This window comes from Zerene cesonia, chromosome 20 (assembly GCF_012273895.1).
Source record: "Zerene cesonia ecotype Mississippi chromosome 20, Zerene_cesonia_1.1, whole genome shotgun sequence".
Taxonomy (NCBI): Eukaryota; Metazoa; Arthropoda; class Insecta; order Lepidoptera; family Pieridae; genus Zerene; species Zerene cesonia.
In genome coordinates this window covers 9,921,987-9,937,097 of record NC_052121.1, presented here as the reverse complement: position 1 = coordinate 9,937,097, position 15,111 = coordinate 9,921,987, and the positions used below count along the sequence as shown (strand labels likewise).

The 15,111-nt window shown below is 34.8% G+C and overlaps 1 protein-coding gene across 9 annotated transcripts in view; it reads left to right on the top strand.

Moving 5' to 3' along the window:
- The first annotated feature begins 7,508 nt into the window (after window positions 1–7,508).
- The window catches only part of LOC119835115 (disintegrin and metalloproteinase domain-containing protein 11-like), a 29,722-nt gene continuing 22,119 nt past the window's right edge, over window positions 7,509–15,111 (top strand). For all 9 annotated transcript variants that reach the window (XM_038359763.1, XM_038359766.1, XM_038359761.1 and 6 more), the window contains exons 1-3: window positions 7,509–7,643; window positions 10,370–10,565; window positions 12,926–13,098. In XM_038359763.1, the coding sequence (XP_038215691.1) occupies window positions 7,540–7,643; window positions 10,370–10,565; window positions 12,926–13,098 (473 nt within the window). In that variant the 5' untranslated portion in view covers window positions 7,509–7,539. The remainder of the gene's footprint in view (window positions 7,644–10,369; window positions 10,566–12,925; window positions 13,099–15,111) is intronic.

The following is a 15,111-nucleotide window of genomic DNA, read 5'->3' as shown; positions in this document are numbered from 1 at the left end:
TAAACCTTTATAATACCTGATCGGAGCCCTTAGTCTCGGTATAAAATAGATAGATTTTGTTATGGACTTATACCCCACGTATCACCCCACAATATTATGCTCCAAAACTATACATTTATCTGTATAATTAAAATATATAACTAGAGACTGATCGCGCTCTTAAGAAAGCATGAACGCATCCAGTAGATCTTATTTCATAAATTTTTTCACTGTTAAATAGGCACGTATACTTCAGTGTATGCTATATATGTACTACGGACGATGCCGTGGCTAGCAGCTTGTTTAATGTAAATAAATAATAAGTCTTGTTAGTGACATTATTTAAACGACGAAAACTGAAGACCTTTTTGACGTCTGAACGGATTTAAATGATTTTTTTACATACAATAAATAAACGTTACAAGAAAATAAATCTTTGATCTTCGATCATACATAACTTTGCTTATCCTGACGGCAACGTAAACAAAGTTAAATAAAACCGGCTCGCGCTTCACCGATTTTCATTTCAATTTGGGGCGTATGAGCGGTATCCGTCAACGTGACGTGGATGATAGGTGTCAGTTGGGACAAATGAAATACTGGACCATCCCTTATAATTTCAATTTATTTCTGGACGTTGCGTAGTTATATTCAATTGATTGATCGTGGTTTTCTTCGCGTAAAGAATGCGTGTAAAGTTGTAATGGTGAGGGTTTCTGAACAGAGCTTTAGTTATTGTTAGATTAAAAATATGTTTTCGTGCTCTGGATCTATCCTAATTCCTACTAATGTTATAAATGCGAAAGTTTTGTAAAAATTAATAGATGTTTAGAAATTAAAAACTTTTTAACGGATTTTAAACGCGATTTATTCATTATATTATTAACCCGACGTTTCGAACACTTTACAGCGAGCGTGATCACGGGGAGACTTTAATAGATGTGTTTGTATGCTTGTAACTCTTTCACGTGCCATGTGTTATTGTTATATATAAACTAGATTCCTACCTCAGCTTCGCCTGCGTAGTGAAAGGATATTCCCATGGGAATGTGTTGTTTATCGCGGGAAAAGTAGCCTATAACACTCTCAAGCCTCAACTATACAGACATAAAAATCACGTCATAGAAGCATTACATTGCGACGTGAACGTAAGACAAACAAAGTAACAAACTTACATATTTAAAATATTGATAACTATTTAATATATTGTGTACTGAAATAAAAAAATTGCAAATGTCGCGTGAATCAATTTCATTGTCACAAATTATAAAAATGTCATACTGATAAAAACGTTTTCAACCCATTTCTAGACAATTGACAAACGAACTAATTTACTTGCCCTGATGACATCTGATTTTATGTCAGACCATTCTATAACAACCATGCACTATGCAGTAACAGCTGTTTTTACCTTAATAATACAGATATTTTTGTACGTGTTACGATTTAAGAGTGAACGAATAACGGTTTTTATAGGTGATTTATTAATTATATTAATTATTGTTAATTCGTAAATACTGTTTAAATTCTTTAACCACAAATTCGCTCGTATCCCGAGGTATTCCGTACTTCAGGTTATCAAACCCAAGCCGCCGCTTAAAGCGTCGCAGCAGTAATTTAAAAAGGTGCATTATTTACCACCTGTGGCTTATTTATTGCTAAAACTCTCGTTGAATAATGTACGTCCAATCAATATTCTGTATAGAGACTCCATTTTAATACTGCTATTTTTCTTTCAGAGACAATTTCTCCTTCGTACAAGCTCAATGTAACCTTTGTGTACTAACTGCCATGAGATGTTTTATTGGATTGGTTGATTTTTTAAGTAATTAAGTTTATTTGTATTTGAAGATGGAATGGTCTATCTTATTTATAATCTGTCTATCTGTCAATTCGTAGAATACCCTCGCTGAAACGGTAGATAATTAATTTATCCATGTAAATTTGCTTGACAAATTAAAAAAATATGTATTTATTTATTTGTTTATGGTTATATATATTTCCACGAGTCCGGCTGAAACGTACTCGGTTTGTTTGCAACAAAACTTATGATTTATTTTTAAATTGATTCTAAATGGGTTTTAACTGTTTTTGTTATAGTATTTTCTTGTGTTTGATTTTACGCGAGTATTGTACATTTAGAAATTTAAAAAATTTTAACGGATTTTAAACGCGATTTATTCATTATATTATTAACCACGTGTCTCCCCGTGACCACGCTCGCTGTTAAATGTTCGAAACGTCGGGTTAATAATATAATGAATAAATCGCGTTTAAAATCCGTTAAAAAGATTTTAATTTATAAATGTTTTATTATTATATTCTCTTGAAATCCAATGTTTAAAAAGTGATTGATAAAACAAATATTTAATGGGGCCCATACCATACCGAACAAAGAATACTAAACATCGCATTCCATTTATAAACATACACTACTATATACTCCACGCTATAACATATGTGTTTCTTTCACACACAATTTTTCGTTACTCCACTGTATGATGTTTTCGCGAATAAGACGCGATTTGTTTTGATTTAATGGAATTTCTATTGAAATCCGCCTTACATCCCGGGTATTTTCCGGGACGAAGAGTGGCTTACCTTATCCCCAGGTCGTAAACGATATGTATCGAAAAGTCACGACAATCTGTTTCTTTCGCAGTATAAAACAAAGTCAACTAGATTAAATTGATTGATGGATGAAATTTTGTCCTTATTTATCTTATTGGCTAGGTTTCAATAACTCTATAGGATTATATGTACATACCCCTGTTTAATGTAAAATTTAATAAGCCTTTTTCGCCTGGCCATTTCGTTGAGAATTTTTTAAACAATAACAAAAGTGTGACATATATTTTTGAAGTGAAACTTCTTTAGAATCGTTGTGATTTCAAACCTGATGCAACGGAAAAACGACAGGTAAGAGACAGAAATACAAAAATGTGTAGAATGAAGCCGGCAAAGAATGAGACAGAAATATACATACTATTTTATTCATTCTTTTGACGATTTATTGAAGTTTCACTTCTATCATGTGTGAATCGCACACACACCTTTTTTTTTCTTATTATAATAATCTATTAAGTGCGTACACGAGGCGGGATTCGAGCCCGCGTCATTCGGTGCCCCGTGGTAACGGCCCGACCTATCGGTCACCCGTGATCCCGCCTCAGTATTCGGTCATAGAATAAGTTGATTCGGTTTTATATACTTGAGTTACGCGCCATCTATTGAGATAATTAAGAATCATGTCATGCAATATGAAACATCATTTCAATGATGTTTTTGTAGGATATTAGTAAAGTAATTATGTTTTATATTTTATGTTATATTTCTTCTATTAATATTTCTTCATAACTCAATGTGGGTATCAAATGCTTGAGCAATACTGATACGCTATGTCAAATTTCAAATTCAAGATGGCAGAAACACAAAATGAGGTCGAGGGTATATTGAATTAAAATAAACATTATTCTTATTTCGATAAGGCATCGGTAATTTCTGGTAAGTTTTTAAGACTGTTTATTGTAGTTAAAACATGTTCCATCCATAAACATCATGTGTCTTAAAACACACAGTCCAATTATAAATGAAAAATATAGCAATTTCTGTACTTTGAAACTTAGTTAAAATTTTACTGAAGATAATATAAGAAAATGTTGTGTTTGCCCAGCGATTCAATTAATTAATTTCCATTGAATAAAAACTTAAAAATTCAAAACACAATTTTCTTTTAGATCGCTCCTTGTAAACAATAACACATTTTTCACCTTATTCTCTTCGTAAAAAAGTACAAATTGCTGTAAAATATAACTAAAACACACCGAGGTACAATTTATTAACGCGAACGTTGTTGTTATTCTGCGATTCATACAGTTTTTACTGCCAAGGTTTTCTTTTGAGAATAATAAAGCACGCTGGTAATAATTGAAGGTATAGGAAATAAAACGATATGCGGAATGCGTAAGTTTTAACTTTAATTTCAACCTCCTTAGAGATCAATTTGAATGTTTTCTTAGCTTTGTGTCTCAGAGCCGTTGACTGGGTGAACCGTTCGATGATTCTCTCTTTATTTAAAAGTTGGTGCCTACCTCGTGGCTTGGTTTATTCACCATATTTAAATAGAGTAATAGAAATATCTAACAATTTGAAGGCATTTAGAAATTAAAAACCATTCAACGGACTATCCATTCAACGGAATATATATAATGCGATTTATCCTTTTTATTATTAACTCGACGTTTCGAACACTTTACAGCGAGCGTCTAAAATACTTGCGTAAAATCAAACCCGAGAAAATCCTAATTTGAAGGCAGTTTGTTGGCGGCGATTGTCACTAAATTGGCAAGTGAGATGTGTTCAATTATAAATTATAAGATTTCGTTTTATTATATTTCTATCAATAATGAAGACTTAATTTAACAGATTTGTTAGAACTTAAAAACTAATCTGGCAATCTTACATTAGAAGACTACCCGTAAGGAAACAATCTATCGATAGTTTAATAGTAATAGTTTCGTGCTCTGCTACGTAAACTCGTTCACGGTAGTTCCGGCTTTCTCAACATACAACAAAAATTAAAAGCGACAAAACGACAAACCGCTTTCGCGAGCTGCTAGGGGAAGCTAATGGACGAGCTGTCCCAAGATTTTGGCAACTGGGGAGTTCAGCGAGCGAGCAATAAATAAAAATGTATGACAAATTTAAAACAGTGTTCTCGTCAGCGCACCGTATTTCACGGTTCGTTAAGATCCCGTTTGTTTATTACGGCGTTGGAGGGTCGTAGTGGGCTTAATAGTTTCGAAAATAAGCTGCTGAAAGTTCGCGGGAACAACTTGCGGTTTCACGCTCAGCGAGCGCTCCGAATAGCTTGGTTTGACCGGCTCAAAGTGTGCGGGGAGTTTAAATCATCGATTGTTTCTGTAATGTTGTACCTGGGAAGTGTCTTTGGCTTCAATATGATGTAATTGAAAGAGGATTTCCGAAAGTTTCAAGGCTACAGTCAATAGTCGATGTGTTTTCTTAGACGTTCTATTTATTTATGTTCTCGAATGCAGTAGATAGGTGTGAGATTTTTTCGTATCTTTCATAGATATACGGGTCATTCGCGGAGTATTATTTATTATGTGGGACTGAAGCTATCTGCGAATGTTATATGAACATACCCATTGGAAATGTAGTTAACTTAATCTCATTACGAAATTAATTATCCAAGTGCATAGATGCTATATAAATAAAATGTATTCAAGGTCTGTAATTATTAACCAATTTATATTAGTGGGGGTATAGATTACTAACAATAGCTAAAATTCGACTAGATAACATGTCCCTAGATATAATTATTATATAATTTCAGGCTGGAAAGCCTACAATAATGGAAAATATCAAAAAGCCTACGTGCATAGATGTTTCCTTTCCTTCATAAATAAAAAATAGTAGTAAAAATTGAAACAAACAGGCGCTAATGCATGGTACACATTTGCTCTCGGATTTCCTCCTATTTTCTCGTGGACTGATTTGGACCCAAGGGACGAGGTGGGCCGGCGAAGGTGACGTAATTCTACATTTCTCAAATAAAACATTATTTTAGGGATTGAAGATTGTTGAACGTTTTTAAAACTGGATCTTTTGGACATTTTACACGTTTTAAAACGATACCCATAAACTTCTAAAGCAATAAAAAAATAAATCCATGTATTCTGCTCAGAATTGATGAACTCAATATTTAAATTTCTTTTACGACTTTATTTCTAAAACGGATGTTTTTTATGGAAGCATTTCACGACGACAACACGAACACACGATTCTGATTAAAAATATAATTATTTAATGTATAAATAATCTTAAAAATCTTAATTATCGTCTATATCGTATCCAACTAGTGGGTAAGCAAAAATAGGGTAATGCTGAAAGACAGGTAAAAATTAAACACAGTATATATATAGAAAATACATAATATATTTTATAAAGATACATATATTAATAAATATTATATTTTCCAAAGAAAAAGCTGGGCGTGGCGTGCTAACAAATAAATAATACAGATAACAAACTGACATTCAATGTTACGTATTTTTTGTTATATTTATGATTAAACCTACTGTATATATCTTTCTATTTTAACAGTTACATAGTTTTACTGAGTCTCGTGTGTTCATTTATGAATGGTTTACCGCTAAAATTTGTGAGCTTTATTTTCATTTACCATGAAATAATATTATCAACATAGAATATAAATTAATTTCGTTGAGGCACGTGGAGTTTTAACAACAAAATGATATCAAATTAAGCGCATTTAATTAAAATTACATTAGCGACTGCATACATACAATTTCTTTGATAATTACAATAATATAGAAAGTTTGTTGATTTAACATTAATTGAACAATAATTACATACTGATTCATGTATATTTCTCAATTCATTGTTATTTTTGAAAATGAATTGATTTTCATTTCTGATTATGAGGTCTTCCTAATTTGTGTGACTATGTAATTCCTAATGATCCTTTTGATGTCTTTTATTGCAGTTGTTGTGGTTTAATTTTTTCGTTTTGAATGTATATTTTTTTACGTCGAATCTTATACCTTTAAACGAGCAATTCTTGTATATATATATATATATATATATATATATATATATATATATATATATATATATATATATATATATATATATATATATATATATATATATATAATTGGAATCTCGGAATCGGCTCGATCAACGATTTTCATGAAATTTAGTATATAGGGGGTTTCGGGGGCGATAAATCGATCTAGCTAGGATTTTTTTTTAGAAAATGTCATATTCGTGTTTTATTCGTGTTTTTTTTTTCCTGACATCTATTGGTGAATAATAATACTATTTTGCTTCGTAGATAGCTGGACAACTGAAATAACACATAGACACTTTTTATACCGATATTTCTACGGGATACGGACTTACGCGGTTTCAACGCGGTTTCACAGCTAGTGAAAATTAAAATGAACATGTCATCCTAAAACTTGCTAATTTCTACTATAATATAAAAATAATCTAATCTAATATTATAAAGCTAAAGAGTTTGTTTGTTTGTTTGAACGCGCTAATCTCAGGAACTGCTGGTCCGCTTTGAAAAATTCTTTCTGTTTTAGATAGCCCATTTATTGAGCAGTATTATATATAATTCAATACAAACATAGCTATAAGCAAATTTTATATTACTATTAAATATGAATGTATAATCTAAATTAAACAAATCTTCTTTTATATAAAAATCAATTGCTGTTCGTTAGTCTCGCTAAAACTCCAGAACGGCTGAACGGATTTATCTTATTTTGGTCTTGATATGTCCGTGGAGGTCTAGGGAACGAGAACGATATGGAAAATATGTCGAAACAATATTCTATGGCGTTGCGAAGTTCGCTGGGACAGCTAGTCAATTAATAAATAAATTTAACATTAGCATTTTTAATGCCACCCACATAGATTGTAGTACGATACGATGAAACGGGAAACCTATACGTAATTTTGTTTCAGCAGAAGCACCCCCATGTCATATTCGAGGCGCGAACGAAGATGAACAGGGGATGCGGCAACAAGCTGGAGTACAGACAGAAGGCGCATCGATCGAAGAACTTCGCGTATGTGGAGGCGCCTCTTAGCGAGGAACATAACATGATGTGAGTATTGTTGTTTATCGCTTTATTTTACACGAAAACACAATGTATAAAAAGATACGATAACATATAATTGAGATATGGGCAGGAAATTATGTTTAAATCTCTGAGTAAATTTTTATATATTTAAGATATATATGACAGTAAATAAAATATAGTTTATAAATCTTAAAAACATGTTTAATGATAGACTCAACTTAATTGTCTCACTTGCCGTTATACAGAGCATACATACGGATAAGTGATCTAAATCAGGATAATAAGATAAACTAATTAAAGATATTGTACTCCTGAATAAATACTGAACATTATAATTATATTAGTCATGTTGGTGAGAGTTTATTAATATAAAAAAACCAGACATATTTCCCATAAACTCCAGCAAAAGGAAGTACGCTTTTAATTTATCCCCACGCGGGTTAAATCGTGCCGCTAAAAATAAATACAGTAGCGTGAACTATAAGCGTGTATAGGTTGGCAACCTCACGGGCCAAACGTGTCCGTGACGCCTGTCACGCGGAATGAACGTTGCGGCGACCTACTTCACTGCGTCATATGAAATTGTGCTCGTTATCCCGCCCGCTAGTTACTGCCCTGTAGTATCTGATATGAGATGCGCGTTTTGTTTTCCCCGGCCATTCGTAATACGTGATGTTTGGAATCGTGTGATCTTGGGTGATATTGGTTTTTTTGACTGAGGGCGTATTGTCTGCAGGTTGTATAGAAAAACAGGCTCATATAAGTTCTGACAGTCCTAGTCTTCAATTACAATTAATTGATAATTTATAATTCTGACGTGGTCCATCATTCTGTGGGAGCGCACTCAATATAGCATTACCGTTTAATACAACATTGACAAAACGTGTACTGATAATGTGATATGTACAAGCCAGACTATATATTATATACGTATTGAATCAATACTTTTGAGTGTGGAAGTCGAGCACGCTTTGCCACGAATTGGGAAAGCTCACAATGGGGAAGGCATTACACCCCCGCAGAAAATCGGCGTGAAATAGTAACATGCTACTGTGTTCTGTACGACAAGTGAGAGAGCCGGATGCCCGTTTTCTACGCCCTGCCCAGTCCATTAAAGGAATGTTTTTGAGAAATTCCCGACGTCAATTCCTACAAAATATAGTTAGAAAGATTTGGTTTCCATTCAAATTTATAATCCCTTAATTCCCCAAATTCTCTTCGATGATCTTCATTCCACTATGCATATATTCGAAAGTCTGTAATCGCGATAATATAAATTACATCACCCCTTAAAGTGTCAAAGAATTCCATTATAAATTATGGCGGTCCGGTTGGACGTTGAATAATGCAGTGGAAAAGTTTTAAAACTCATTTTTTTATGTGACTACACACCGAATAACTAATGAATTCAGTTCGTATAGAAATTTTAGCAAACGCTCATGCCAACTACGGCGTGATGCTGGCAGTTGGTTATTTAAATATTTTTTAGCAATAACTTCACTCTGTTGGTTTTCTACTTGGGTCTGATTGTATGCAGCTCCGAAAAAGTATAATTTTATTCGAAAAATAGCATATTAATTTATCTGAAATACTATTAACTATTAAAATTGTCTCAGTCTAGCAAGACATAGAAGACTCATCACTACTTGTCCATAAAGAAAATCGATCAGTGATATAGATGTAGACCATCTTTCACATACCCCAATAGTGGTCACGGGACTTCACTTAGAGTTTAGTATTCAACAAAATATAGAAACCGGTTTTATTTTACGTTACTAATAATATATACACGCATGATTATAAGGTTGTAATTACTTATTATATACTGGATTGATTCAGAACCTCAAACACGCATTTGGTATCAGAAATATGAATTAAATAAATAATCATAAATATATGCCTACACCCCGTTTTCCAAATGTAAATGACATCAAGAAACGAATCCAGTTGACTTACCCAATGAATAATTAAACATCCTCTCGATTTACTTTTAGCCCTACGTGAAGTATACGGAAAATAACGAGCGATTCAGAAGGAAAATAAATCAATTTCCGCGATTGGATATTTGCGTCGATAGCTTAAGTAGGTCCAAATGTCGGGGAGTCGTCACACAAAAGCGTCGAATTAACGAATTTCTCTTGAATCATATCGGAATTAGAAGCACATTGGGAGCTCCAGCATGACCATTTCGTTAATGAGGTACTCGAGGTGGCCAAGATAAGTCGATGGGCACCCAGGAGTTAGGGAGATAACAGAACTGTTAATCGCAAGTCGGTTATCGGATGAATTCGTTTAAAAATACGGGGGCTCGCGGCTGTCCCGGTCGTTATTATTAAAGGGATCGAGGAAGTCATTATTTAGTTCGTTTTTCTCGAAGATCAAGTGAATTCACAGAAAGTTTTTTAATCACATGTCCATTGGATTGTTTTTAAGAAAGCGACAGAAATTTAGTTACACTGTGTCGAGAAGAAGTTCTGCTTTTATGCTTTGGTATAATTTTTATTTACTTTGATTGATTTTCAACATGTCTCTAAACGTAATAAAAACCATTTAACACAATAAAGTTAATTGACATCTTAAAATTACATAATTTACAATCTATAATTTGACGCGTATGACCTTGTTGTTAAGATCACCTAGCGATTCAATTGCAATTTACAGTACAACTCCGTACTAAATATTTAATCACGACTCTCTTGATAATACTCCCCTAAACCATTGCACTTAACCAAAGCTATATACATCCACAGGCACGCGGACATACTCTCCTGGCAGGAGTGGTACGGCGGCGGTCTCCGGATGCGCGAGCGGCGGGACGTCCGCGAGACCACCAAGTACATAGAGACGGCTCTGGTCATCGATAAATACATGTTCGACAAGAGGAACGGCAGCACGAGGGCCGAGGTCGTGCATGACGCGATACAAGTGGCCAATATTGCGGACCTGGTGAGTTATTTCAGCTGACACTTCATTCCCGTTGGCTACCTACGATCATAAAACGCGCAATAAATCGCGTTTGAAATCCGTTTAAAAGTCTTTAATTTCTAAACATTTCGATTATGAATATTATGTTTTCATTTGTAGACCTACTCGCTTCTTATCCTGTTCTAATCCCCTCATTGACAATTACGGCTAGGTAGCTCGCTAGTTAACTAGTATAAAACTTAATGCAGAAGAAAACAAGAACTAAACAGGGATTCCATATGATAAATCGCGTTTAATTTATTAATTTATTAATTTGTATCAGAAACGGACAAAGTGTTGTATAGACCCATATCATGTTTACACTAATATTTTTTATAACTAAAAATATAAGAAGTGTATAAAATTTTATAAACTTTTGTATTTTTTATGTTTGTAACGTTTGCACACAAAAACTTCTGTCGAAATTATCGGCTGGACTGATTTGAGAAATTCATTCATCATTGGAAAGCTGAAACTTCACTTAGGCTATTATGTACCACGGGCGAAGCCAAGGCAAACAACTAATATAATATATATCTAAGGCTTGCGAAACTTACACTCAAGATACGTACCTATATAAAATTGAAGTCAAACTTCCTTTTCAATAAATGTATCGTAAAAGGGTCGAACTGTAATATCGAAAGTAATTTACTACAACTCCATAATTAAGTGTAGCGTGTACATTCAACATCATATTTCTAGTTACGGTACGCCCTGATTTGAAGTGTGTGCGCTATATTATTTAAAGAAATTCAAATATTAAAAACGACTCCGCTTACTAAACGTCTAAAATGTATTTCCAAATGAGAAATGAAGACTAAATTTATCGTCAAGTGTACGAGGGGAATATAAATAAATATTTTAACCTACAAAATTATGTTATTTTATCCGCGCAGCTCTTTCATCGCACACATTTTAAAAGGAAATATATAAATAAGGGTCACGACTCACGTGCGATTAACGCGATCCGAATTATCCGTAATCGTGTAATTGGCCGTATTTAAATCGTCATTCGAGGGCAAATTTCGCTTTATTCAGAGCGGTATAAAAGGCGCAAATACGAGACCTCCTTCAAACCGTATGCGATATGAATACGGGTGTATTAAACTTTGCCCTCGCGTACAGTCAGCAAAAAATATGTGCCGCTGTAGCATTGTGGCCTTTTAATACACCGCTTCGCGAGGGTTCTGAATGTATTAAGAGATGATTGATGTATTGCTTAACTTAATTATTATTATGAAACATTTTAATGATCGTGCAGTTTTAGATGAATATTATTATGTAGTAGTTTCGGAGAGATAAATGGTTTTCTTTTCAACATGTTTTCCGGAAACTCTATGCGAAGAAAGAAAAATTATGCCCAATGTATTGTTTCAAACTTTTATAGTAAATCATAGCATGGAACTCATAACAACTCTGCTGACTGTACACTAACGACTGAGTCAAGAAACTCCGTACATTATCTACTTAAAATGTGAAGTGGTTACGTTATCGCTGAAACTTTAGACCCCAGGAATACCAGGGCCATTAGAATAGGGGCGCCTTAGAGCGATAGAGTCTGCCAAATCCATTGATAGTTCTATGTTAGATTTAACATGGTTCTTAGTAATACGATAAAATATACTATAACTCATTTCTCAGCCAATGTAAATTGACATAGAAGGAGTATTTTTGGACACAAAAAAAATTTATCGAGAATGAAGAATATTTTTAAAGAGGCATACCCTAAGAGCAGGAATGTGCCATTTGATTAGTTTCTTTCTCCTACGTAGAAGCTGTGTTTTGTGTAGCAACCATTGAATCGTCTTATAATTCTAACTACATACTTAAATAGGCCAAATTTGACACGTTTCATAAACCGACTCTTTCTCCCTCAGCTTTTTTAGAGACATTGTGTTCAGAGCACAAGTAGGACAAGCCAAACTGCTGACATATTGTCTAACTTCAGGAGCTTTTCAATTATCTATGGAGACCATGCTTTTTTTGTCATAGCGGGCAACTAAGCTGGTGGCTCGCCTAGTAGTAAGCGATCATCACCGCCCATGAACATTCGTAAAGGTAATGTCTCTGTGAATGTGCTGCTTATAGGTTAAGGAAAGGATTGGCGACTGGAGAGAAAGAATGGATTGGGAAGAATGAGGAACAGCAAAGAGGCCTTTGGCTCTACCACTCACCGCACAAAAACAGTAACAGCTACTTATACACGCCAGCCTTTTGTGGAGGAGTGCTACTCCCCCGATGCGAGCTGGCCCAATTGGTGCCATAGCTTGCTCGACTACCACATCAAAATGTTACGTGTACCATGATTTACTGTCAATATATATCTAACCATTCGTCCCCAGTACTTTCGCACGCTAAACACCCGCGTGTCAGTGGTGTATATCGAGTCGTGGCAGAGCGCGGACCAGGCGGACCTGGACAGGAAGTATGACATCACGCGCGCGATACAGAAGTTCAGCGACTACACGGCTAGGAAGTTGTACAAGATCGAAAAGGACACTACGCAGCTGTTGTCGTGAGTGTTAAATATTCCTTTTTAAGTCTACTTACAGCTATCTTAAAGAACTTTCGTATCCGAATGGCTCTGGGAGTAAGTTTCTTTACTAGACGCATTAGAACAGTGATTTGTATAGTATATCTCGTGTACATAAATCTCATAATAATTGCTTACGAAGGTTAAAAGGAGCCATGTCGCATTTTCCTACCTGAACTTACGCATCATTTGATATATTAATAAATTCAACGTTTTCCCCGTCTCCCTTTCGAAGAAATAAGCCTCATCATTCCTCCTTTTGGCGTGTCCACCATACCGATGCTAGAACACATCTATGCCCAATTTATAACAAAGTCGACCATAACCAAGTTATACTAAGAACACAGAAGTCATAACTACAGTCCAAAATTTCGTATGCAACGGTTTTCTCAGTTCCCAACTCGACTTCACGTTCGGCCGAGTGCTTCTGAAATGCGAACACGCTGAATTTATTCCCACTTATATTTTGCTGTAACTTAAAAACTTTTCACAATGGTATAATAGATTTAAAATTTTGCCATTGTGCGGTCGAGATGATTGCTATTGCCCGGTTATGGTTTTATTGTGCCCGACATTTCATTACATAATTGGAAATAGGAGCTGCATATATATTTTTTCCTTTTGTATTGTTCATTTTCCTGTCTCGCGGAATAGATGTAAATGTTCATTGAAAGGCTTTTTATGTTTAAATTTTATATAACTTTGAAGTAAAAATTAGAATTGAGTAAATATTTCTTACTAAATTGGTAAAATTACATTTCTACATCATTGCTAGTAGTAGTAATGACAATTAACTCATTACAGATCAAACAACTTCTGTTCATAATATAGTTTATGATGCTACCTACACCAATAACTTGTTTAAATCTGATGTAGGTATATATATCCTAGTTTATGGCAAAACAAAACGACCTACGAGATGTAAATACCTACGATAGATATACGGGCGTGCAGACACAGGATTCCCAACTTTTAACAAGCCTTAACGACGAGACGAGCGCTAAAAAGCGTACCCTCGCCCGCCATTTTTCATTGAACCGCCCATAGACAAGCAGCAACATTGCAAAAGGAACATAGATTTTAACAATCTCACAATACTATCGGCTACGGACGGCGGATGTCCCGTCATAAATTAACCTGTCAACGTTCAGACGGCGACGCCGTTCGGTGGCGAGCGTTCGTTAGCCGAACGATATTCCGTGATTTATATCCCGCTGTTTCTGTTTGTGTTATTTTGATTTCCCTCCCCTTCCCTCTCCTTCGTCCACTTGTCACGCGCTTTGTAAGTGTCCCAGTGACGAGTCGGTGAGAAAAAATCATTCAGCAGATAATATTGTCCTTGGATACTATCGTCCTATTAGCCTGGAGAATCTCTTAAAGCTGTAGTCAATAACATGTCATTGAAAGTTTTATAAACTTGAAAATTGACTTCTTTACTACAATTCAGTTGTATAAGCAAAACAAAACATAAAAATAAAGCCACGGCGATGACATATGAACACTAGCATTGTCGGTTACGGGGTTACAGGTGACATGTGGACACATAACAAAGCAAACCTGACCTACAGCATGCGAACGTGAACAACATGACCGACTGTCACTTTGTATATATGACATTTCGTGTTCACGCTTCCAGAAATGTCCAGAAAAATCATGTTAAAACATTACGTAACACATTTTTTATCTCAGCTGACTCGTAAACAACGTGGGCTGCAATTAATTAAATATTATTTATGAAAGTACCACAAGAGGGTTCATGAGCCTCACTCGAATAAAATGTAGGCGTAAAATCTGAAAGCTTCGTTAGATATCTCTCGTCTACAATTCAATCTGAGCGAGGCATACATTTTATATTAAATCAGTCGAGCACACGATCTCGCAGAGATGTCATGTATACAATATGATAACATGAAAAAGATACGCAATATGCTCCACCCTATGAATAGCTGAGCACTCCCGTACGTAACGTCACTCACAAACTGTCAGTTGTTTTTA